The 25,280-nt window shown below is 41.6% G+C and overlaps 2 protein-coding genes across 4 annotated transcripts in view; both read left to right on the top strand.

Moving 5' to 3' along the window:
- agla (amylo-alpha-1, 6-glucosidase, 4-alpha-glucanotransferase a) overlaps positions 1-18,168 on the top strand; it is a 69,029-nt gene extending 50,861 nt beyond the window's left edge. For both annotated transcript variants that reach the window (XM_049599368.1, XM_049599367.1), the window contains exons 27-35: positions 1,082-1,183; positions 3,421-3,532; positions 8,378-8,513; positions 8,860-8,972; positions 9,726-9,937; positions 10,015-10,112; positions 10,309-10,396; positions 13,820-13,953; positions 14,283-18,168. In XM_049599368.1, coding sequence (XP_049455325.1) covers positions 1,082-1,183; positions 3,421-3,532; positions 8,378-8,513; positions 8,860-8,972; positions 9,726-9,937; positions 10,015-10,112; positions 10,309-10,396; positions 13,820-13,953; positions 14,283-14,400 — 1,113 coding nt within the window. In that variant the 3' untranslated portion in view covers positions 14,401-18,168. The remainder of the gene's footprint in view (positions 1-1,081; positions 1,184-3,420; positions 3,533-8,377; positions 8,514-8,859; positions 8,973-9,725; positions 9,938-10,014; positions 10,113-10,308; positions 10,397-13,819; positions 13,954-14,282) is intronic.
- Positions 1-25,280, top strand: part of LOC125902819 (uncharacterized) — a 282,334-nt gene that overhangs the window by 166,302 nt on the left and 90,752 nt on the right. The gene's annotated exons all lie outside the window — the stretch shown is intronic.

Genomic DNA, 25,280 nt, shown 5'->3' with positions numbered 1-25,280 from the left:
AGACCCAGACCATGTGGTAGGGATTATTATCTCATCTGGCCTGGGACAGCATTGGGATCCCCCAGGAGGAGCTGAAAAGTGTTGCCGGGTAGGGGGATGTCTGGAGTACTTTGCTCAGCCTGCTGTCCCCACAAACTGGTCCTTGAAAGCACAAGAAAATGGATGGATGGATGGATGGATGGATGGATGGATGATCTTCACCAGGTTCTCCTATTAAGCTGTCAAATGCTTACTATGTTGCCAACTTTGTCAGCCATCTGGTGCTGTATAGGAAGCGTACAGTGGGTTCATCAGAGAATTCACTGAAAGTAACTACCTGCTGCTGATAAAGAACTAAAAGATGCTAAAATGCTCCACAGAGCTGAGGGGAACTGCAGAGTTAGGGATAATTTTCTGAGTTTATCACATGACACACCTTAATTTGACTATACATTAAAAGATATATTAATATACATTAATAGATTAAAGCCACTTTAAGCTGTGGAAAAATCCCTGCAGCAGATATAATTAGCCACCATGGCTACCAAACATACTTGTATAAATAAAGAACATGAGGTCGTTCAACAGCTTATGACGGATTATATGTTCAGTCATTGGTCATATTACAAATAACTTGGGGTGTTTGTCCTATAAATTCTTCTGAGGTTTCTCATTTTAAAGATAGCCAACAACATTAATGTCAGATGTTGTTTTTTAATCACTTGGACTTAAATCATAAAGAGAAAAAAATGAGAGATTTGGTTGCAGGGATACTCATTATGGTGAGTGAGCAGCTTGCATGATCCAGACACAACCGTCAGCATGAAAGAAGGACAATAGTAGTGTCAGCATTTTGGAAAAGTTAGTTCCGTGATCCTTGTTTCAAAAACCAACAATGGTTTAAAGCTGTCTTTTCAACCCTGATATACGCGATTGTCCCAGTTTAAGTTAGAGCTTAAAAAATAAGCTACAACATTTTACAAGTATTTTTTTATGTATTAAAATAACCAGACAAGGAATGGTTAGGGTTAGGGTTAGTGTTTTCGTAGATGTATGATGTACTTAATTACTTACTTGTACTTTCTATGTCCTGTTTTTTCAGGACTACGTTACCCACGTTCCTCAAGGGCATGAAATCCTTCACTTCCCTGTCACACGCATGTACCCTACTGATGACTGTGAACCCCAGACACCTGGAGAGGTGGTATGTACAAAACACACACACACACACACACAAACACACAAATTTAAATCAAATAAATACTCAACCATCAACTGATGGGCTGTGGCTCAGAGGTAGAGCGGGTCGTCCACCAATCGAAAGATCAGCGGTTCTATCCCGGGCTCCTCCAGGCTGCATGTCGAATTATCCTTGAGCAAGATACTGAACCCCAAATTGCTCCCGATGGCTGTTCCATCAGTGTGTGAGTGTGTTAAAACTGAGTAGCAGGTGGCACCTTGTATGGTAGCCTCGGCCACCAGTGTATGAATGTGTGTGTGAATGGGTGAACGTGACTCGTAGTGTAAAAAGCGCTTTGAGTGGTCACTACATGACTAGAAAAGCGCTATACAAATGCAGGTCCATTTACCATTACCCTAATGTGCAACTTCACATGTACAGTATACAGCTGTGGACTTGAGTACATTTACTCAAGTATTGTACTCAGGTACAAATAATACGTGGACTTTATATAAATATTTCCACTTTATGCTGCTTTACTGTACGTTCACACCAAAAGCTGTCAGAGCTGCAAAATAGCTGAATTCGCTCTAGCAGCGCCGCTGGTAAAATATTTGTGGCAGTGAAAGCAGTTCAAGTCTCTCATGACGTCAAATTCTGAATGTTCGATTGTGCTTCAATTTAAAGGAGCCACAAAGCAGGTTACTGGCTGGAGCACAGAAATGTGACTTCGTGCATTTGCCTGAGTACAGAAACTTTCACGTTTGGACAATGAAAACAGAACAAAAAGTCTAAATAGGTCTGACATTAAACATTAAATACACACAGCCTGTGTTGTGTTCAGGCATTGTCACGTAAATAACAAATTCCAGTAAGATCAGTTTGACAGCTTGCTGCTTGTTTTGAAGTAGGAACGAATGTGTGATTGGAACTAAAAGTTTCCGAGGATGTTCTCTGGGTTCAACACAAGCGATGGACATCTACATTCCGATTGGTGCTTGGTCATTTGCAGCTCAAATGCGTCATAGCTAATTTGCATAAAGTTAACCAGTCTTCAACTTTCATTTGCAGCTCAATTCGCCAAACGTCACTGCCTATCGCTTTTGCAACTCAGAACGCCTCTGGTTGCCACTATCCATTGAAAATTAATTAGACCTGACGCCTTTGCAGCTCTGGCAGCTTTTGGTGTGAACGTACAGTTATACTTCTACTCCACTACATCTCAGATGTAAACAGTATTGTACTTTTTACTGCACTACATTTATCTGACAGCTTAAGGTCCTTTTCAGATGTCTTTTTCATCCTCTTCCTGCCCACTGTAGTCTGAGTGGGTGGAAGTTCGCTGCAAAGATCAGTCTCTCATTGGGCGGAACGAGCCACCCGCTGAAGTCCCGCCCTACCACCTTTGGTTGCAGTTTTCAACATGTCCTTTACTAACTTTTGCAGTGTTTGATCTTGCGGGGATGTAGCCATTTTTCTGCCATGGTTCACGGCCTGTAGGCGATATTTTTGTGGGCATGTTACACCAAAACCTGTTTCCCCCCGGCAATATTTTTGCAAGCGCACCATTGCTGTGGCACCGCCAAGAACGATTGTGATTGGTTGAAAGAAATACAAGCAGCCGGGGCGTTTTTTTCTCCAATCTTAAAGTGAGAGTCGGCCCAGCCAGACCTTTCGAGAAAGGTCTGGTGAGCGAGACTATGCCCACTGAAAACCATGTATCTCCAGATGTGTTGCAGTTCAATGTTTGTGATAAACTGAAAGATGGAGACCTTTATGTGCTGAGAAAATGATCCTACTTCCTCAGCTAAATAAACTCTTTAAAAACCATCAGCTAGAAAAATCATCGTCACAAAGCTGAAAACGACTTTGATGATCTAACAGAATATGATGCACTGCTGTAGATTGAATTATCCAACAGTATATCAAGGAGTTAAAATGAGCACAGCCTTAAAAATCTACAGCAGTAAAATGACACATACACCTTAATGCACCAGGAATAATCATCCAAAAACATCAGATAGAATAGAGAAAAACACCGACAGCATGGAACATCTTATTGCACTATACATACTTTGATGATAATACTTTTACTATTGGAAGGTTTTGAATGCAGGGAAGTACTGTCACAGTGTGAAATCACTAACTGCAGTGAAGGATCTAGAAGGATTCTTTCACCACTGACAGTATATCATACATTCCTCTGTGTGTGTATGTGTGTGTTTGTGTTTGTGTGTGTGTGTGTGTGTGTGTGTGTGTAGGAGCAGCCTCTGTATGATGTGATCCAGGAGACTCTGCAGCGCCATCTAGAGGGAATTTCCTTCAGAGAGAGAAACGCTGGGCCCAAGATAGACATGAACATGAGAGATGAAGGTAGGACAGACTGTGTGTGTGTGTGTGTGTGTGTGTGTGTGTGTGTGTTTAAGTTTACCAGGTACAATTAGTAGTAATGCTATACCTGCCTACCTCAGATATGAGCGATTATAATACTGATAGAGTCATACCGGCTGCGATGCCGCCCGTTTTAACAAGGTCCACATCAGTTGCTAGGGAAGCAGGGCAATCTGATGACAAGTGTCTTACTGGAGCAAGACATACATAGACAAGGGTGGAAAACACAGAATTGGTGGAATGCTACTATACCAGCACTCCTAGAGAGAGGGGATATATGCAGAGAATGTGGGACCTTTGGATACTTACTTGGAAACCCACAATCAAGACTAACTAAGAAACATCTGGTAGCACAGTGTTCCAACATCCATAACCGCCAACTACTATCACAACTAAAGATCAATGAAATACCTCAACAATGCTACGACAACGGGGAGCTAGGACGACAGGTCAGCGTGGGGATGTCATCATCACCCCCACAGTCTGAGATTGGGTACCTTCAAACCTTCAGATGATCTGCTAGAAGATGTGAATGCTGCCCTAGATACCATCCCTACAAGGACCATCACTGAGACCAACAAGCTGTTTTACAGTACAGCAACAGTAATCCTGGAGATGCTTGGATACAAGATGGACATGGACATACATAAGAACCAGGAACATAGGACAAAGGACATAAGAACCTCCTTGGCAGAGACGGTTGGAGGCCAAGATAAAGGCAACACGGAGAGAAGTTAGCCAACTAACAGAGTTACACAGAGGGAACATGGTGAATAATGGGGTACCAAGGAAATATAACAAGCATATGGGAAAGAGAAGCATCACACAATACCAATGCTCAGTGGATAGTGGACCTAAGAGCTGGTCACAGCAACCTCCCTGAACCAGAACCAGTAACCATCTTAATGGCAGACATCCAGGAAAGAGTGTCAAAGATGAAGCGCTGGACAGCACTGAGCCCTTATATGATTCATTTATACTGGCTGAAGAAGCTAACTGCACTCCATAAAATCCTATCAGCACAGATGACAAAGCTGCTAAGGGATGGGACCCACCCAGAATGGTTGACACAGGTCAGGACACTCCTGATCATGAAAGACCCCCAGAAGGGAACCATCCCATCCATCTACACACTGATAACCTGTCTCTGCACAACATGGAAGCTCCCGTGAGGCATCATAGCTACTAAGATAACTAAGTATATGGTTCAATACATGAGTGAGGCACAGAAAGGAATTGGCAGTAACACCAGAGGAGCCAAGCACCAGCTACTGGTCAACAGAGCAATCGCAAGACTGCAAGAGCAGGAAGACCAACATGTGAACTGCCTGGATTGACTACAAGAAAGCTTATGATTCAATGCCACACACATGGATACTGGAGTGTCTGGAACTATATAAGATCAACAGGACACTAACGGCCTTTATCCAACTCAAAGCCGATTGCCCAAGTCAACATCAAATGCGGCATATACCAAGGGCATGCACTGTCACTACTGGTGTTCTGTATAGGCCTGAATCCCCTCAGTCAGATCATCAAGAAGACTGGCTATGGATACCAATTCCGAAGTGGGACAACAATCAGCCATCTGCTCTACATCGACTCACTGATCCACACCATTAGGATCTACAGCAAGGACATAGGGATGTCATTCAGATGAGACAAATGTGGCCAGATGATATCAAAGAGTGGCAAGATGATCAGAACTGAGGGAGTTGACCTACCAGAGGGCAACATAGGTAGGTAGGCCTGTGATCCTGCAGGCTAATGGAAATCATGAGGAGGCCGCAAAGTAAGTCAACCACAACCAAATACCTCCAGAAAGTAAGGCAAGCCCTGAGAGGTCAGCTGAATGATCAGAACAAGGTCCGAGCCATCAACATGTGCACACTGCCAGTCATCACGTACCCAGCTGGGTAGCCATCAAAGCATGTGAGTGAAGCGGAGCGGGTTAGCAGAAGGATTTTGTGTTGAGCGAGGAGCGGCTGTTTTTTTTTAAAAGGTGGAGCGGAGCCTTATCTCTTGCTCCAATTTCGCTCCGGTCGCTCATGCCCCACCCAGAATGCATCTTTGCACCTGGGCACACTCACACTATTTTCTTTCAAAACTATGGAGTTTACTGTGTACTTAAGAAATGAAACTGAGAAGAGAAGCAGCAGTACCTTGGAGAACAGTCCCTAACTGCGGGGAGAGGCGAGAGGGCTTCCCCGGAGGTCGGCCGCTTAACCCGGTCCGTCTCCTCTACACTTTGACTTATTTCCACCCTGCCAACAGCGGTACCGTGTAGAACGTTCCCTAACTGCGGGGAGAGGGGAGAGGGCTTCCCCGGAGAATCTACCAAGCTCATGTTTTATTTGTGAATAGAAGATTACAGGTTACAGTAGTACGACACAGTTTTTTTGAGTGGAGTGGTGAGTGAGTGGAGCAGGATAAAATTTATGATGGAGTGGAGCGGAGCAGAGTGAAGAATGCGCAGAACCAAGCAGAGCGGATGAGCGGCGCAAAGTGACAGGTCTGCGAGCGAGGAGCGGAAATTTTCACCTGCTCCGCTCCGCTCACATGCTCTGGTAGCCATATACAGTGGTGGAAAAAAGTTTTCGGACACCCTTAAAATTTTACACAATCTCAAATGTTATCATGAAATATTTGTGGAAAAATCTTTTTTGTGTTTCAAAAGGTGTGGCTGCATTAGACAGATACAAACAAATACAAATTATATTTTTTTGTTTATTGTTTACAAGAAAAACTAACAAAACTAAATTCTTGACTGTTTCAATATGTCAGTTCTCAACATTGTCGGTATCAAAGTCAACAAATAACAGAGAATGTGTTCAAAACTGAACAAAAAATAAATAAACCATCACATCATCAAATTAATATTTAGTAGTCCTGCCATTGGCACGTAGTAGACCTTTAATCCTGGCTGGCATGTTCCACATGAGCCTTTCACATTGTTGAGGGGTAATCTTGTCCAATTGTTCTTGAATTACTGCTTTTAATTCTTGTAAATTCTTTGGTTTCTGCTTTGAAACAGAGCTTTTGATAATCCACCACAGATTTTCAATGGGGCTCATGTCCGGGGATTGAGCTGGCCACTCTAAGACCTGGATACTGTGCTCCTGCAGCCAAGTTCTACTGGCCTTGGATGTGTGGCAAGGGGCATTATCTTGTTGAAACATCCAGTTTTTACCTCGACGGAACAGTGCACACGCAAAGGGAGCATGCGGGTTTCGAGAATGGTACAGTACTTGGTAGAGTTCAATGTGCCATTACAGACAGTGAGATGACCAACACCAGCAGCACTCATGCATCCCCAAACCATGATACTGCCTCCACCATGCTTGACAGTAGGTACTGTACATGCTGGAGATAATGCTTCACCTGGCCTTCTGTGTACCCTCACATTATAGGAGGAAGATAAAGCTGGAAACTGGACTCATCTGACCACAAAATCTTCTTCCAATTCCTGGCTGTCCAGTTCTTGTGTGCCTGGGCCCAACGACGCCAGGCTAACCTCTGTCTCTCATTGATCAGGGGCTTCTTGATAGCCTTGTAGGACTTTAAGCCATGATCTAAAAGTCGGCCACGTACAGTGCGGGTGGAACACTGGACACCAGTTTGGTTTGACCACTGCTGCTGAAGCTCCTGTGATGTCATTCAACGGTTTTGCCTGCACGTGCGGATCAGGATGCGGTCATTTCTTGCTGAAGAAACCCTTGGACACCCAGATCTTGGTTTGTCTTCCAAGCTGTTGGTTCGTCTGTATTTCTGCAGAGTGTATCCAGCTGCTGAAGGACTGCATCTGCACTTCCTGGCTATCTGGCAGCAGCTGTACCCTTCCTGGCTGAGAATCTTTATCTTCAGGCGTGTTTCCTGCGTAAGGTTCCTTGTTTTAGCCATTTTTGTGTCTGAAGAACTTTCAAATGTGCTGGCTTTATGTAGACACGAAGCTTGGCAACAAAAATTGTGTCTTTTAATAAATAGAACGACTTCATCACTGGTACCAAAATGACCCCATACTCAAAATTTCTTATGTATTTTTATGGAACCAATCAATTTTAAGTTTTTAATGTCTTTTTTAGGATTTATTTAGTATTTTGGCTGTGACTGTACTAAAAGAAATTGCACTTGAAGACCTAAGAGTGATTCTTAATGCAATATTTCACAAATGCATGGGGTGTCCGAAAACTTTTTCCACCACTGTAGGCCAGGGTCTACCCCAGCAGGTCAGACCCAAGGTGCAGGCTGTGCAAAGATGCCTCTGATACGATCCAGCACATAGTGGCAGGATGTAAGATGCAAACAGGATCAGTGTACATGGAGAGGCACAACCAAGTGGCTGGGATAGTGTATAGGAACATCTGTACCCAGTAGGCTTGTCATGATACCAGAATTTCAGTAGTCGATACCAGTACCAGTGAATTTCCACAATTCTCAATACTCATTCAATACCACGATAAAAATCAATAAACAGAACTCATGTATTTCTAAATTCACTACTTTATTAAAACTGTTTCAAACTTGGGGGGGATCGGTATTGGCATCGACCCCAAAAATCCAGTATTGGTCAGGCTCTTGTTTAAAGGGTTAGTAACACTAGCCTGCTTCTTCAAACTGAGGGCATGTTTACAGACATCTGCTGTATCTAATATATTGACTGTGGATAAGTACCCCATACAAACCCACTTCAAAAAATCAAAACTATAACTGTAACAAATCCTTCTCCGGCACTACAGAGCCCAGTGATAGATTTGTTAACGGCAGCAGCTCTCCAAACTATCCTTCAGTCCCAGCCCCTGTATTAAGAGCTCTTCTACTCCTTCCCAGGGTTCAACGTGTTTGCTAAGGTGGATCCAGCCACAGGCTTTGTGACTGGAGGAAACCGCTTTAACTGTGGTACATGGATGGACAAAATGGGAGAGAGTGAAAGAGCAAGGAACAAAGGGATGCCTGCTACTCCAAGGTAACACACAATCTGATCACAAACACACACACACACACACACACACACACACACACACACACACACACACACACACATTGCTTCACATCCAGCTGTCAGAAAGTTTTCACAGAACAAATCCCTTACCATTTTTTAGGAAAGCTAATTAGAAATGCTAAGGTTGCATGTCTCACTGTACTTTGCATCAGATTTTGATCCTGTATTGAATTGTTTGATCAGTCCACCAAAAGTACCAAATGTGTGGATTTGCTGTTTTACATCATTGTAAAGGTTTGTTTTTCTTTGTTTTCTGGTGGGTCATAGACTAAACACACAATTAATTGAACTTAATGTGTTTTGTGTCCAGAGATGGAGCAGCAGTAGAGATAGTGGGTCTCAGTAAGTCAGCTGTTCGCTGGGTTGTGGAGCTCCACGCCCAAGGACTGTTCCCATATGATGGAGCCAAAGTACACCGAAATGGTATTATATACACACACACTGATAGATACACTCAGTACGTTTACATGCACACAGTAGTTGAGCTAAGCTCATAGCTCAGCTAATCAGTCAAGTTGGACTTCTCGACTTGTCTGAGTATACATGCAGAAGAGAAAAATCCAAATTCTGATCACCTCCACCTCGATAGGCGGTGCTGTGTCCTTTTTAATATAGTGCGTATTGAACTAGTTCCGCTTTTTAAAATAAATCCGTATTTTGCATTTTCCTACCATCCATAAGCTTCAAAATGTTTGCTCCTTTAGCTGTCAGAGCATGAATGTAGTTTCCTAATCCGTCCAGAAGTGCGTCCTCTGCTTATTGGTCGCCATGGTTTTTGTTTGTTTGATTTTCCGTGAGTTACTGCACTGCTGCTACGTCATCTCCTTCTTCTTCTTCTGGGTGAAAGCCTGCCAAAGAACAAGTGGTGCATGCACAGAATGCAGAGTCCGACTCCAGTCGGACTAAGTGGATACATGCAGCAGTAGTTCGATTTTCAATTGAATTATCTAGGTGTGTTAGTCAAGCTGCGGATAATCCAATTTCAGTCAGGCCAAACTGTTTGCATGTATTTAAAAGTCCAGTTTCTGTCAGACTCAGCCAATGATTCGATTTTCTCAAGCTGCATGTAAACGTACTGACTGAGGTTTAGCCTGAATTTTCAGACAAAGAAAAGCCTCCTGAACTCATTGTGACCTTCAGCATCATCTGTAATAAACACTTCTCATTGTGTTTTAGGTAAAGAAATGTTTATCTCGTACTCCCAGTGGAACCAGCAGCTCCAGCAGTCCTTTGAAGCAGGTTTCTGGGTGTCTGGCGACCCCAATGACCCCAATGAGCAGCGCCCTGATCTGGTGCACAAAAAAGGCATCTATAAGGACAGCTATGGAGCCTCCAGCCCCTGGTGTGACTACCAGCTGAGACCTAACTTCACTATTGCCATGGTGGTGGTAAGAACACAGGGCCATGTATCTGAATAATCTTTAACTGTGTGTAACTTTTCACTGAGTTGTGATTGTGTTTGAAGGCTCCAGAGCTCTTTACAGTGGAAAGAGCCTGGGAGGCTCTGGAGGTCGCTGAGAAAAAACTACTGGGACCACTGGGAATGAAGACACTTGACCCTGAGTAAATAAAACCTTCATATATTCTCAGTGCACAAACATCCTTTTAAAGACATATGATGGATTTCCTGTTTTTATCGCTGACTCTAAATGTAATCATGTCTGCTTAAAAGAAATGATTATGATTATGATATATAGTGGCAGCAGTGGGAGGATTATATATTCAGTCTCACACTGACATTGTGTTTGTGTTGTCCCAGTGACATGGTGTACTGTGGTGTCTATGACAACTCTCTGGACAATGACAGCTACAACCTGGCAAAAGGCTTCAACTATCACCAAGGACCAGTGAGTGTGACACACCCTGCACTAAAGAGTTGCTGTGTCACATGGCTTCAGGAAGAATGTGTCTACAGCTGAACACATAGGTGCCCTCCCTAGCGCACACTGGACGCGTAGCACTGCAGCTTGTTAATAGATGACGATGCAAAGAATGCACAGGATTGTAAATCATTTAGCTCAGGATATTTCTCTACCTCATTCGGTCTTTGTCACACATAAGACAGCAACAGAGTTCTCACTGTATCAATGGTGACAAGAGGAGTCGAGCTGCCATAGGAGCAGAGAAAAAGAGCTGCTACGGGAGCTGGTATGTACAAACAGAGACCAAGTGGGGGAAAAGTACATTTCATTCAGGGTGTGGCAGGGCTGGAAATAGGACAGTGGCGTGAAGTGCCACGTAGCCACTGTTGGTGTGGGGTTGTACATTCAAAATAATAGGGCCATATTTTTTGACACGCGCCATACGCTGCCAGTGTGTTTTGGCCTTAAGGGCCCAGACACACCAAACCAACATCAAAGAACTAGTGATGACAAAGAACAACTATTGCTTCACCTCATGTCCCCTATCTCTCACCCAAAAGTTGCATTTGAACACTCTGCAAGGACAAGAGCCGACGGGCAACTATCACATACGCTCTGTGCCCACATGAGAGAAAATAACTTTACACACCAGCATCCAATTGTCTGTATTTGTTTTTTAAAAAAGTAAAAAAAAAAAAAAAAGAAAAAAGAAATGGAAGACTGACAGGACGGATTCAAGACACTAGTTAGCCAGTTAGCACATTAACACAACCAGATATTGAAAGAACAAATTATATTTTCTGTGCACTAGTAAACAATAACAAACAATTACGAATTATTTTTGCTAAAGACAGGGTTCCCACGGTTCCAATTCCTAGAGGTTATCAAGTTACTTTGTAGGCCTGGAATGGTTTTGAATTCACAGAATGTTTTGTCAAAGTTTTTAATATGCATTGCTTTGGCTGTTGTTTGAAATATATTCATAATAATCCAAAACGTATTGAACATTACACAAAATATGCTACTTGTATTACTAAGTTAACATCTAGTGCTGTACTACGTAACCACTGAAACATCGCAAGCAACATGTGACACATATAGTCCAGTTGTGTGTGTATCTATCTATCTATATATATATATATACACAGTACAGGCCAAAAGTTTGGATACACCTTCTCATTCAATGCGTTTTCTTTATTTTCATGACTATTTACATTGTAGATTCTCACTGAAGGCATCAAAACTATGAATGAACACGTGGAGTTATGTACTTAACAAAAAAAGGTGAAATAACTGAAAACATGTTTTATATTCTAGTTTCTTCAAAATAGCCACCCTTTGCTCTGATTACTGCTTTGCACACTCTTGGCATTCTCTCCATGAGCTTCAAGAGGTAGTCACCTGAAATGGTTTCCACTTCACAGGTGTGCCTTATCAGGGTTAATTAGTGGAATTTCTTGCTTTATCAATGGGGTTGGGACCATCAGTTGTGTTGTGCAGAAATCAGGTTAATACACAGCCGACAGCCCTATTGGACAACTTTTAAAATTCATATTATGGCAAGAACCAATCAGCTAACTAAAGAAAAACGAGTGGCCATCATTACTTTAAGAAATGAAGGTCAGTCAGTCCGGAAAATTGCAAAAACTTTAAATGTGTCCCCAAGCGGAGTTGCAAAAACCATCAAGCGCTACAACGAAACTGGCACACATGAGGACCGACCCAGGAAAGGAAGACCAAGAGTCACCTCTGCTTCTGAGGATAAGTTCATCCGAGTCACCAGCCTCAGAAATCGCAAGTTAACAGCAGCTCAGATCAGAGACCAGATGAATGCCACACAGAGTTCTAGCAGCAGACCCATCTCTAGAACAACTGTTAAGAGAAGACTGCGCGAATCAGGCCTTCATGGTCAAATAGCTGCTAGGAAACCACTGCTAAGGAGAGGCAACAAGCAGAAGAGATTTGTTTGGGCCAAGAAACACAAGGAATGGACATTAGACCAGTGGAAATCTGTGCTTTGGTCTGATGAGTCCAAATTTGAGATCTTTGGTTCCAACCACCGTGTCTTTGTGAGACGAAAAGGTGAACGGATGGATTCCACATGCCTGGTTCCCACTGTGAAGCATGGAGGAGGAGGTGTGATGGTGTGGGGGTGTTTTGCTGGTGACACTGTTGGGGATTTATTCAAAATTGAAGGCACACTGAACCAGCATGGCTACCACAGCATCCTGCAGCGACATGCCATCCCATCCGGTTTACGTTTAGTTGGACGATCATTTATTTTTCAACAGGACAATGACCCCAAACACACCTCCAGGCTGTGTAAGGGCTATTTGACCAAGAAGGAGAGTGATGGAGTGCTGCGGCAGATGACCTGGCCTCCACCGTCACCGGACCTGAACCCAATCGAGATGGTTTGGGGTGAGCTGGACCGCAGAGTGAAGGCAAAGGGGCCAACAAGTGCTAAACACCTCTGGGAACTCCTTCAAGACTGTTGGAAAACCATTTCAGGTGACTACCTCTTGAAGCTCATGGAGAGAATGCCAAGAGTGTGCAAAGCAGTAATCAGAGCAATGGGTGGCTATTTTGAAGAAACTAGAATATAAAACATGTTTTCAGTTATTTCACCTTTTTTTGTTAAGTACATAACTCCACATGTGTTCATTCATAGTTTTGATGCCTTCAGTGAGAATCTACAATGTAAATAGTCATGAAAATAAAGAAAATGCATTGAATGAGAAGTTGTGTCCAAACTTTTGGCCTGTACTGTATATATATATATATATATATATATATATATATGCAGCCAGTTGGCAGTAGGAATGTCTACTGAGCAAATAAAGTTAGCAAAAGTTAGCAAGCACTAGTAGTTAACTTATCTGCGATTGCCTGGAAAGTGCATGTTTAAAAGTGTATGGCTGTATCGCTATATAGGCTTACCTATTTTAAACTAGCCCGTTTAAGTAAAGTCATGGAAATGGGGTAAAATACAGAAAAGTTATGGAAAAGTTTTGTAAATTCATTGGTAAAAGTGTGTGGGAACCCTATAAAGAGCTCTTTGTAACCTCTTTGTTTAAAACAGTCTTCAAGCCTTTTTTGTTCGGGTGAAGAAGTCGTCAATCAAGCTTCAAATGGGGCTGATACGGTTGAACTGAGATTTTTTTTTTTTTTTTTTTTTAAGATTTATTCACAACAGACAGTGAGCAAAGCCCATCATCATTTGAATTTTGAATTTTCTCCAACATGTTTATTAAGTTATGACTGAAATGATGTTGACAGGATGTTTCCTTTTAATGGTGATGCAGCACTATGTTGCTAACTAACATAATAACACAATAATAACTAACTCTGTGTGTGTGTGTGTGTGTGTGTGTGTGTGTGTGTGTGTGTGTGTGTGTGTGTGTGTAGGAGTGGCTGTGGCCAGTAGGCTACTTCCTGCGTGCTAAGCTCTACTTTGCTAAGAAGCTGGGAGAAGAAAGCTACGCAAAGACGGTCACCCTGGTGAAAAATGTTCTCTCTCGACATTATACCCACCTGGAGAGGTCTGTCTGTCTATTCAAGTTTCATTTTTAAAATTACACTGATATTGGCCATTTTAATGACTGGTATTATTTCTCACCCCATGTTCTTTCTTTTCATCGCTTGTCAAATCTAAAAACTGATCATGTAAAAGTGTTTTCTGTTTCTAACTTAGGAATTAGTAAGAGCTCATGTAAAACATGCTAGTGTTCTTTCGGAATATTATTGAAGCGCTTTACAATGGCTAGTTTGTTACGTGCTGTACCATTCAGGAAGGTCCACTAAGTGATGTGTAATAAATAATTTTGTTGTTGGTGTGTTGTCACCTTTGACCCACCCTGTTTCTTCTCAGGTCTCCATGGAAAGGTCTGCCAGAGCTGACCAATGAGAATGGCCAGTACTGCCCATTCAGCTGTGAGACCCAGGCCTGGTCTCTGGCCACTGTGCTGGAGACCCTTTATGACCTGTAAAGCCCCGCTGATGTCATGCAGTCTGACCTCCTGAAGCAGGGGTTTGACTGAAGAGGAAGAAGAAGAAGATGGTCATGTTGAAACACAGACCTTACTTTGAGTAGAAACACACAGGAGCACCAATACTTCCCACACTGAGCTGTCGGTCCAAATGCACCAAACCACTTAGTCCACTGCTGGTGCTGTTTGAGTTTTCAGTGATACAGATTGGATGAAATCTGATTGGATTTTTTTTAAAATGCTAAGCTTCAATTTACATTCATTTATAATAAATACATGTCCAAATGTCAGGTGGGATTAACTGCACCATAGTTTTCCTTCCTGTGAGGTCCCAGCGTGTTCATCTGAACTGTGAAGCTCCTCTCATTGAAAATGAGCAGGAGCTCTGCAGCTCACTGCTCTGTGTGTGTTTGTACCCTTAGTTTGTAAATGACAAGCAGACTTCTGTCATTTACTGTGGGGTCTGTCACAGCAATCGTGTCCTTTGATAAAGTTTGTGGTGACAACTCTACAGCTCACAGAAACAACACATTTCATTTCACTTGGTTGTTTCTGGTGATTTTAAAGGAATATTTCACCTGCAAAATGACCATTTGTATTTCAGTTACTCACCACATAACCTGGCATTGGTGAAGAAAACTTTGATTTTCTTGCGTGACTCCATGGTGAACCGAGAATCCAAAAACGGCCAACATTTTTCATAAATTGAAGTAAATGGGGACATTTAATCACAAAACTATAGCAAAACATCTATTTACAAACTCTCACACAACTTGCCAGTATAATCCAAGTCTTTTTTTATCCAGTCATATGGTCAGTACTTCCCAAACACATGTGTTTCACTAACACCTTCCTGTTTGAAACAAACATTCACCTATGAGTAGCACGCCCTAAGATAGGCACTTTACTCGGCTGTGCCTGGGACTGTTGTACTGACGTGTTTTAAATCCTAACGTGCAGGTGAAGTATTCCTTTAACCTCATTAACTGATAACTCATTTTAGTTGATGTAGAAACCTCATTTTTACCATATTTCCCCTGTGACATAGTATATGCTACATACTTCAAAGTTGAGCCATTATTTAAAACAAGTAGCATTTCCTGAGCTGACATGGTGTCCTTGTTCTTCAGTGTTCACTGTCGGTGCAGTGGTTATATATTTTTAAAGCATTTATGTCAACAATGCTGAACAATCTGCTAATCTTAAAGGGAGGGATTTCTTCCTAAAAAGACAACTTTTTTTTCAGAATGTAAATCTTTGTTTTCTGTATTCTGTCACCAAAAGTAAAAACTCCGTCAATTCAGAATCATCTAGAAATCTGACTTTAAACTGCTTGTTAGAAGTAATTATAAACTTACATTTAATCAGATAAAAAAGTAGTCAGTCCATGAAGTGGAAATTGATAGATTTGCTGAAAACTTTCAGCATGGGATGGTTGGCATAGTCAACCTCTGCAAAAATAGTAAATATTCGTAATATTTTGAATGGATGCTAGAAACCAGAGTCCAGGCCTTTGCTGTTGATATGTACCTTCTATCACTCATTAAACACTGAAGAACTTTGACCCCACAGCCAGTAGTCCAACAAAAAAGGGCAGAACACACTTTTTTGCTGCCTGAGCAGGTGCTTTTATTTAGCATGAATACATGAACAGCATTTTATACTGAGCCCAGATACCATGTCACTGTGTGCATTCACACCCTCAGTCCTACCTCCAGCTTGTCACAGTCCAACCTATCCCGACATGTAACAATTCAGCTCACCATGAGGTGACCCATTACAGCCAAAATACTAGGGGCACAGACGCAGCGTGTCACATAGGCGGAGCAGAGTGTTTTGTTTTTTTTACCTGCTGCACTGACTGTCTCTGTAGTGTCAGCTTCACAGTGCGTGTATTGAGTTTTGGCAAGTGATAATGCTGTTGATTATGAAGGGTTCGGAAGCATGTAAGCTATATTAACTGGTACTGGATTCAGTAACGGGATCGTTGTAACAACAGGATGTATCAATTTATTTTAATGTAAAATGTAAAAACACACACAGTGTTGCTCTGTTGCTTGGCATTGCTTCTGGTATAATGAGGTATTCATTTTTATCATTTTTAAACAGACAGTTGTCAGTAGTTTTTACCTGTTGGAGGGCTGCAGAGCCATGCAGAGAAAAATAAATAGACCAGCTGTGTAAAATTAATGTTGAGCAGTGCAGTGCCTGCCAAGCAAGTGCAGCTTCCGTGGTCAGTGTAGCAGCTTCAGTTGATTATAATGGACGTGCTCTGGTATGGACATGCTGCTACAGCCAAACTGTGACTGCGTCGTGTGTATTTTTACCATTACAAGCTGTAGCACCAGTGATGTACCAGTTCTCCCAGTTGATTTATAACTATAGTTTAAAGGCCCAAGCTCCCATTATCGACCCTCCACCTGATGCCTTTATACACATATAATGGTCTTCCACCTGTTCTCTATGTCAAGACTTTACCCCCACCAGCCTTGTGATGTAGTTGCACATTATATCATTCACATGTGTGTTAATGTTCAAACACAGGTTTTGTGCATGAAAACAGTTGTGTTCCTGTTGTGTGTCACCATGCTGTAGATCCCTGCTGCTGGCTTCCACTGTCTTCTGGCTGTACATGTAGCACAACACATCAGTGTTTCACACTCACAAAGAAGGAATGTGCTGAGCAAAAACTCAACAGGAGATATACAGTATGAAGTAATTGGTCCTGTAACATGCTGTGAAAGCTCTGTATGTGGATGCTTATTAGTGTCACTGCTGTTCATTGTTGTATCTTTAACCCTTGTGTTTTAAAGTCCTCCTGAGTCCATCACAAGATATCATCTAATCTCCAGTCTAAATGGACTCACTACATTTGAAACCCTCACTCTGTGTGGTAGCTGTCAGTGTTTGGAAGAGTGCCACCTGGTACACAGTCATCCTATTTCAGTGTGTAAGATGTTCACACTTTCTCTGTACCTGAAAGTCTACTAACATAAAACACTGAAGCTGAGCTACTGTTTCTTTGTTGAAGAGTAAAATGAATGGTCTAAAAACAAGGGATTATATTCATTAGGCTAATAAAACTAACCAAAATAAAGATCAGTTGTCTGTCCTTACTAACTCCACCAAAGAAAGTTTAGTTTTCAGTATGGTTTTCTTGTTGGTTTGTTCATCAACAGGATTACAGAAAAACTACGGGACCCATTTTTTTATGAAACTTGGTGGAAGGGTGTAGGGCTGTTAGCGAATATTCTAAATTCGAATTAAAACTCGAATTTGAAAAAAAAAAAATGGACCTTCGTATGTGAAAATTGATATTCGATTGTGGAGAAAAAAAACACCACCGCAGCTGTCCTCTTTGCGCGTGGGCGTTGGCATCAGACGCGCATTTCTCCAGCCTGGTCGACAAGCGGTTCTGCTCCCAGCTGTTGTCTGCGTCACCCGGCTTGACACATTCGCTCGCGGCTCGTGCAGAAAATAGACCAGACGCCGAAACCAGAGCGATAGATAAGAACAGAGTGGCGATTGCCTTTGATGTTGCCGCCAGAGCGGTCACGTGGTTCATGTAAGCCTCAATAGTTCCAAACACAGCCTCCGCAGTCATGTTCTTCTATGGGACAGACAGCAGTGAGCTCGCTTTTGAACGGTAAATATTAAAATAAACCGTACACAGGTACATTTACAACTCTTACTGAATTACTGTGTATACATCAATGTCAGTTACGTGTATTGAGTGGCTGGATGACAACTAAAAGTGTAATTAGACAAGTTTTTCTGTGTGTGGTTTGTTTTGGAGGGAAAGCTTTGTGTTAGCTTCGTGGACTGCAGATAAATTAGCAACTAAACTGTAATCTGGTGCAATGCATCTTATATAGCTACATGAGATTAATGTAGGCTATTTGTGCATACTCCCTGATATTGGACAATGATGATAAATGATGGTTTTCAGTTAGACATTTTATGTATTTAAACGATGAATGTGACAATAAGAGCAACTGTGTGTCTGTGAGAACAAGAAAAAATTATAAGAAAATGTATGAAGGCTCTTACATCACAGAAAATGATAAATCTGGCATTAAGGAAGAACAATTTTATTTAACAGAGATCATATTTCAGCATTAGGACTGCAGAAACAAAGGTGGGGCTATGAAATGGTTAAAAAAGCTATATGAGATTTACTGCAGGTACAACTGTGTACACAAATGTACACAACTCTTCAAGTTGTGGTTGGACACACTGGAGGAGCTGGTGGAGAGATGCACACTGAAGATGTTCAAGGCCATCATGAATAACCAGGTTCATCCGCTCCATAACACCTTGATGAAACAAAAAAACAGTGGTGGACGGCTCCTCTCTCTTCGATGCAGGACAGAGAGATACAGAAGATCCTACATACCTACAGCCATCACGCTTTTTAATTCTTTTGCAAATAATAAATGAGCTGACAGAGAATTAAATAAAGTTATTCTTATTGTTATTATTCTTATCTTATCTGCCATTCACATCTTTAGTGAAGGACCCAGTGATGGTCTGAGATACCTGGTTGAGGAATAGCAACAGTCAGCATTATAACAGCCCTGAGAGGTATTCCAGAGGTTCAACAAACTTTCAGTCTAACAATGAACTCTGAATATGGGAAACTAGTATTCAGTTCTAGAACAGCTGATCTGAATTGGTTGAATAAACTCTGAATATGTTAACCTTTGTATGCACCGATTCACCATAGCAACACCAGATAAACAAAGAGCAACTTCTCTCACACTAGTGGAACACAAGCTCCTTTTACACAATTACAGAGAATATGAGCACACATTCTGTAAAAACAGTAACACTACTGTAGTACCTGGTACTAAGGTTACTCTTAAAAGTGCCTGACAATGCCACCTCCTGCTAAGGGGCAGGAGGGACCCTTAAACCTTTAATATTTGATCAGTGTAGTGTTTGACCCACTCTGACTTCCCCGAACAGGAACAATTTTAAAAAAAAAAGAGGCGTATCTGGTGTAAAAGTAAGTTGGCTTTATTACAAGGAAATTGATTTGCAGTGGGGGAGGAAAACACGTCATTCCACACTTAAAACAACATTAACATGAACACTCCATACAGTATCTCCATTTGCACATAATGTTATGGCCAGATTGGCTGGATCCTATTTCCTGTCCATATTTTAAAAAACTGATGACTTGTGAAATAATCCATTGCAGAATGAACTGGGCAATGTCATGGATAATCTACAGGCATCTTCATCTGTTGCTACAAAAATAAGCTTTATGTACATGTTGTTAGTCCAGGAGTGTGGCAGATGATTTGTTTCACATAAAGATACAGTTTTGTTTAATTGGAGTGTAGTGTACCCTTAAACAGGAGATGAAAGTAGGTGCTAATGTAAAGGCAGCATAAATGCATATTAACTGCAACAACACCTTGTTATTATTACAGAGAATGAGGGAGAAATTGAGGCAGAATCTGAAAATGATAGGGAAGTACCAGGAGGCAGTATGCAGATAGAGGATGAAGGAGAGGTCAGCGGACTTCCAGGGGCCAGTCAGTCAGGGGCTGCCACTGAAGAAGCCACTTTGACAGGGGAAGGTGATCCAGGGACCAGTGTGCTAGGGGCCAGTCATGACAGGGCGAGTGTGGAGGACCTAAGGAAGCAACTTAGGGTGGAGACACTCCTAAGAAAGAGAGCAGAGAGGGCTCTTGCACAACAAAAGAGAATAAATTTGGGATTAAGAAAGAAGTACAATTTAAAAAAAAGTGACTCAGCAATGGGTGGTCACTTTGTTGAACATGCAAAAAAAATTGATAGGCCTATCTACATAATAAAGGACCTCACATATAATAAACACACCTAATGACTTAAAATTAGTCGATATTTCATCACCTTACCTCAGGAGTTACTCGTCATGCTGCCATTGAAATAAACGGGGTCCGACTCCACGGGAGGAATGTTTGGAACTATAGAGGCTCCATAACCCGGAAGTTCTGTCCGCCATGTTTTACAACGGAGTCCAATGTGAGTGTCGCCACTCTGTTCTTATCTATCGCTCTGGCCGAAACGATCGCTGCAGGGCGCGAGCCGGTCACAGTCCGGTGCTTCGAGGGTAATCGCAGCGCTTCCGCGGGTGGTGTGGCCACGTCAGAGAGGGGGGGCGAGCGAGAGGTCCGCGGTCGTTTATAACATAAAGTTATAGATAATTGTTTTATGTGTTTTAATGTGTAGGTATGTAAATGTTTTCAAAGACGTTTATGTTGAAATAAAAATACCTACAAGTAGTTATGTTTCCTTGTATTAAGACATATACAAGTATGTTTCCTTGTATTAATTTGCCCTCTTGTGGACATAATGGGGAAAAAAAATATTCAAATGGTTCGAACCTATGAGTTATTTTTAGAAGGAATCTTCGAATGTCATTTTTGAGCAATTTTGACAGCCCTAGAAGGGTGTAGCATGGGCTGAGGAAGAACCCATTAAATAATGGAGTGGATCTGAATCACGAGGGGAATACACAGATTATTTCACTTTCATTTACAATGCAAAATGAGGACATTTTGCCTTGGCGAAATTCCATAGGCCTACATCTGAAAATCCGGTGAATGGTAGTTGAAGTCCATTAAAACAGAAATTAATGTGTTTAATGAGTTTGTAACACCACAGAGTTCAAATAAACACAAGAAATTTGTGCTCTAGATAAAGGATCAGCGCTCAGTGAATAGGGATGGGAATTGAATAGAGATTTTATCGATATCAATGTCATTATCAATTCCGCTTATCAATCAGATTCTTTATCGATTCCCTTATCTCCTGTGAATTTTCTGTGTAGAAAAAGTAGACCTTACAGATTTTTGGTGTCAACAACACAAATTTTATGGAGTTTCTATTCTAAAGAAGAGATAAGTGCTTGTGTAAGTAAACAAATATGAAACTGGTCCACCGCTGTCATCTAAAATGGAACAAATGAAAGATTATTTGTACAGCATTTGTTTTGATCTACGTCAAATAACGTTACATGCATTATTTTCCACCAGATGACTTCAGTAGCTCTACTTGGTGAGAATTAATCATTCTGGAATTATTAGGCTGATATTGCTTTGAATGCAACAGCATAAAATGTGCTGAAAATAGGCATCTGTTCAGTGAAACCACCATCTCTTTCAGTGTTTCCCCTATATGCAGCGGCGCACTGCCACTGCTGAAATATACCGCAGCTGCTGATTTTATAACTATACTATAACTACCGTTATATTATTTGGCGCTATGGACGCTTCATATCCAGGTCAATTCACACACTTGTGAGTAAAGCATATAAGAGGAGAGGAGAGGGCTCCATTGGGGTCATCAGGTGGGCACCCTCCTTCACTGGTGTTTCGATGATAATGGGCCCACTACACCTCCAGAGGGCTCATCGGCAATGCCTGGCGTCCCAGGTGTGCCCCCCTCTGCTTTCAGCCCTTCTAAGCCACTGGTGTTACTTAGGGGCCCAGGAGGTGTCTCGCCTCTTCACCCACAGCCATCCGCTTGCTTGCTCTGCTGCTCCTGAGAGGGCTTTGATGGTCTAGTGTTGGGCTTAGCCTCCAATCCCAAGGTCCCTAAGTAGCCTGATGGTTGACTTGCCCACGTAGCCTCTGCAACCGACTAGAGCATGGCTCGGGCCACATTTTCCCAAGTCTGAGACAGTTATAACCGAGCCTGGCCCAAACCTACAGCACTGCACTGTACACACAGTCTATGGAGTGGAGCCTGTGCTGCGTTCAGGCACTGTCACGTATCCTAAATAACAAATTCCAGCACTTAAATAGGCTATTTATTCTTTATTCCACTAAATTAAACATCTTGAGAAGGAGAGAAGGTGCCCGGTGTATTATAGGGGGTCCTCCGGCGGACTAGGCCTAAGTCAGCCTAACTAGGGGCTGGTACAAGGCAAGCCTGAGCCAGCCCTAACTATAAGCTTTATCAAAGAGGAAAGTCTTAAGTCTAGTCTTAAATGTGGAGATGGTGTTTGCCTCCTGGACCGCAACAGGAAGATGATTCCACAGGAGAGGAGCCTGATAGCTGAAGGCTCTGGCTCCTGATCTACTTTTGGAGACTTTAGGGACCACGAGTAATCCTGCATTCTCAGAGCACAGAGTTCTGGTGGGATAATATGGCACTATGAGCTCTCTAAGATATGATGGAGCTTGACCATTTAGAGCTTTATAAGTTAACAGTAGGATTTTAAATTCAATTCTGGATTTTACAGGGAGCCAGTGCAGAGAAGCTAAAACAGGAGAAATATGATCTCGTTTCTTAGTTCCTGTTAGTACATGTGCTGCTGCATTCTGAATTATCTGGAGAGTTTTTAAGGACTTACTAGAGCTACCTGATAATAGAGAGTTACAGTAATCCAGCCTTGAGGTAACAAAAGCGTGGACCAATTTTTCTGCATCTTTTCAGGTCAGGATAGGCCTAATTTTCGTAAAATTACGCAGATGAAAAAATGCAGTCTGTGAGGTTTGTTTTAAATGAGAATTAAAAGACAAATCTTGATCAAATGTTACTCCGAGGTTTCTTACGGTAGTGCTAGATGCCAGAGCAATGCCATCTAGAGAAACTATGTCATCAGATAAAGAGTCTCTGAGTTGTTTGGGGCCAAGAACAATAACTTCAGTTTTGTCTGATTTAACATCAGGAAATTGGTGCTCATCCAAGTTTTTATGTCTTTAAGGCAATTATGAAGTTTAGTTAATTGATTACTTTCTTCTGGCTTCATAGATAAATACAACTGAGTATCATCCGCATAACAATGGAAATTTATAGAGTGATTTCTAATGATGTTACCTAAAGGAAGCATATATAGAGTAAAGAGGATTGGTCCGAGCACAGAACCTTGCTGAACTCCAAAACAAACTTGAGTACGTAAGGATGATTCATTATGAACGATCAGATAAATAAGATTTAAACAAGCTTAGTGCAGAACCTTTTAGGCCAATTAAGTGTTCCAGTCTCTGTAGCAGAATTTGATGGTCAGTTGTGTCCAACGCTGCACTAAGATCTAATAAAACAAGTACAGAGACGAGTCCTTTGTCTGAAGCAATCAGAAGGTCATTTGTAATTTTAACTAGTGCTGTCTCAGTGCTATGATGCACTCTAAATCCTGACTGAAATTCCTCAAATAAATTATTTTCATGGAGAAAATCACACAGCTGGTCTGCGACTACTTTCTCAAGGATCTTTGAAAGAAAGGGAAGATTAGATATTGGGCTATAGTTGGCTAACACCTCTGGATCCAGGGTGGGCCTTTGTTAGGAGAGGTTTAATTACAGCTACCTTAAAAGACTGTGGTACATAGCCTGTTAATAAGGATATATTGATCATATCTAATATATGAGTGTTAACTAAAGTTAAGACCTCCTTAAGTAGCCTAGTTGGGATGGGGTCTAAGAGACACGTTGATGATTTAGATGAAGAAATCACTACGGTCAATTCTTGAAGAGAAATCGAGGAGAAGCAATCTAAATATATATTAGGTCTTACAGCTGTGTTTGAGGTTAGATAGGTACTATCTGAGGACAGGAAGTCATGAATTTTGCCTCTAATAGTTAGCAGTAATGATTTTATGAGCTTTTTTAATGACAAAATTCTAAGGGCTACAGGAATACAAGGCTCAATAGAGCTTTGACTCTCAGTCAGCCTGGCTACAGTGCTGAAAAGAAACCTGGGGTTATTTTGTTTTCTTCTATTAATGCTGAGTAATAGTTTGCTCTGGCATTGCGGAGGCCCCTCTTATACATTTTGAGACTGTCTGCCCAGATTAAACGAGATTCTTCCAGTTTGGTCAATCACCAATTCCTTTCAAATTTTCGTGATATTTGTTTTAACTTACGGGTTTGAGAGTTACACCAAGGAGCGAACTTTCTTTGCTTTGATAACTTCTTTTTAAGAGGAGCTACAGAGTCGAGTGTTGTTCGCAGCGAGCCTACAGCGCTATTGACAAGATGATCAATTCGGGAGAGGTTAAAGTCGGCACGGGAAACCTCTGTTACTGAAGGACTTGGTATTGAATTTAACAACGGAGTAATCATTCCCGTAAATTTTGCAACAGCACTATCTGATAAACATCTAGTATAGTAACTGTTGCTGAGTGGCGTGTAATCAAGTAAAAAGAAATCAAAAGTAATCAAATAATGATCCGATAGCGAGGGATTCTGTGGAAAGACTGTTAGGTTATCAATTTCAATTCCATACGTCAGAACTAGATCGAGGGTATGGTTAAAACAGTGATTGGGTTCATGTACACCCTGACTGAAGCCAATGGAGTCTAATAATGAAATAAACGCAGTAGCCAGGGAGTCATTATCAACATCGACATGGATGTTAAAATCGCCTACAACAATAACTTTATCTGATTTAAGAACTAAACTGGATAAAAACTCTCAGAATTCAGAAACAAATTCAGAATACAGGCCAGGAGCACGATACACTATAACAAATAAAAGTGGCTGCGAGGTTTTCCAGGTCGGATGTAAAAGACTAAGAACGAGGCTTTCAAATGAATTATAATCTAGTTTAGGTTTAGGGCTGATTAACAGACTAGAGTTAAAAATGGCTGCAACTCCCCCTCCTCGGCTGCTGCCTCGAGGAACGTGGGTATTATTATGACTGGGAGGAGTGGATTCATTTAGACTAACATATTCATCTTGACACAGCCAGGTTTCGGTGAGACTGAGTAAATCAGTATGATTATCTGAAATTAATTCATTTACTAACACTGCTTTAGACGATAGAGACCTGATATTTAACAGTCTGCATTTAATTCTCCTGTTTTGTCTTTCTGTCACAGAAGAGGTTTTAATTTTTATGAGGTTGTTATGCACAACTCCTCTTTGTTTAATTTTGGATTT

The sequence above is a fragment of the Epinephelus fuscoguttatus genome, linkage group LG15, assembly GCF_011397635.1.
Source record: "Epinephelus fuscoguttatus linkage group LG15, E.fuscoguttatus.final_Chr_v1".
NCBI classification, from domain to species: domain Eukaryota; kingdom Metazoa; phylum Chordata; class Actinopteri; order Perciformes; family Serranidae; genus Epinephelus; species Epinephelus fuscoguttatus.
Note: the sequence above shows the minus strand (reverse complement) of the source record. Positions and strands in the feature narration are given on the sequence as shown.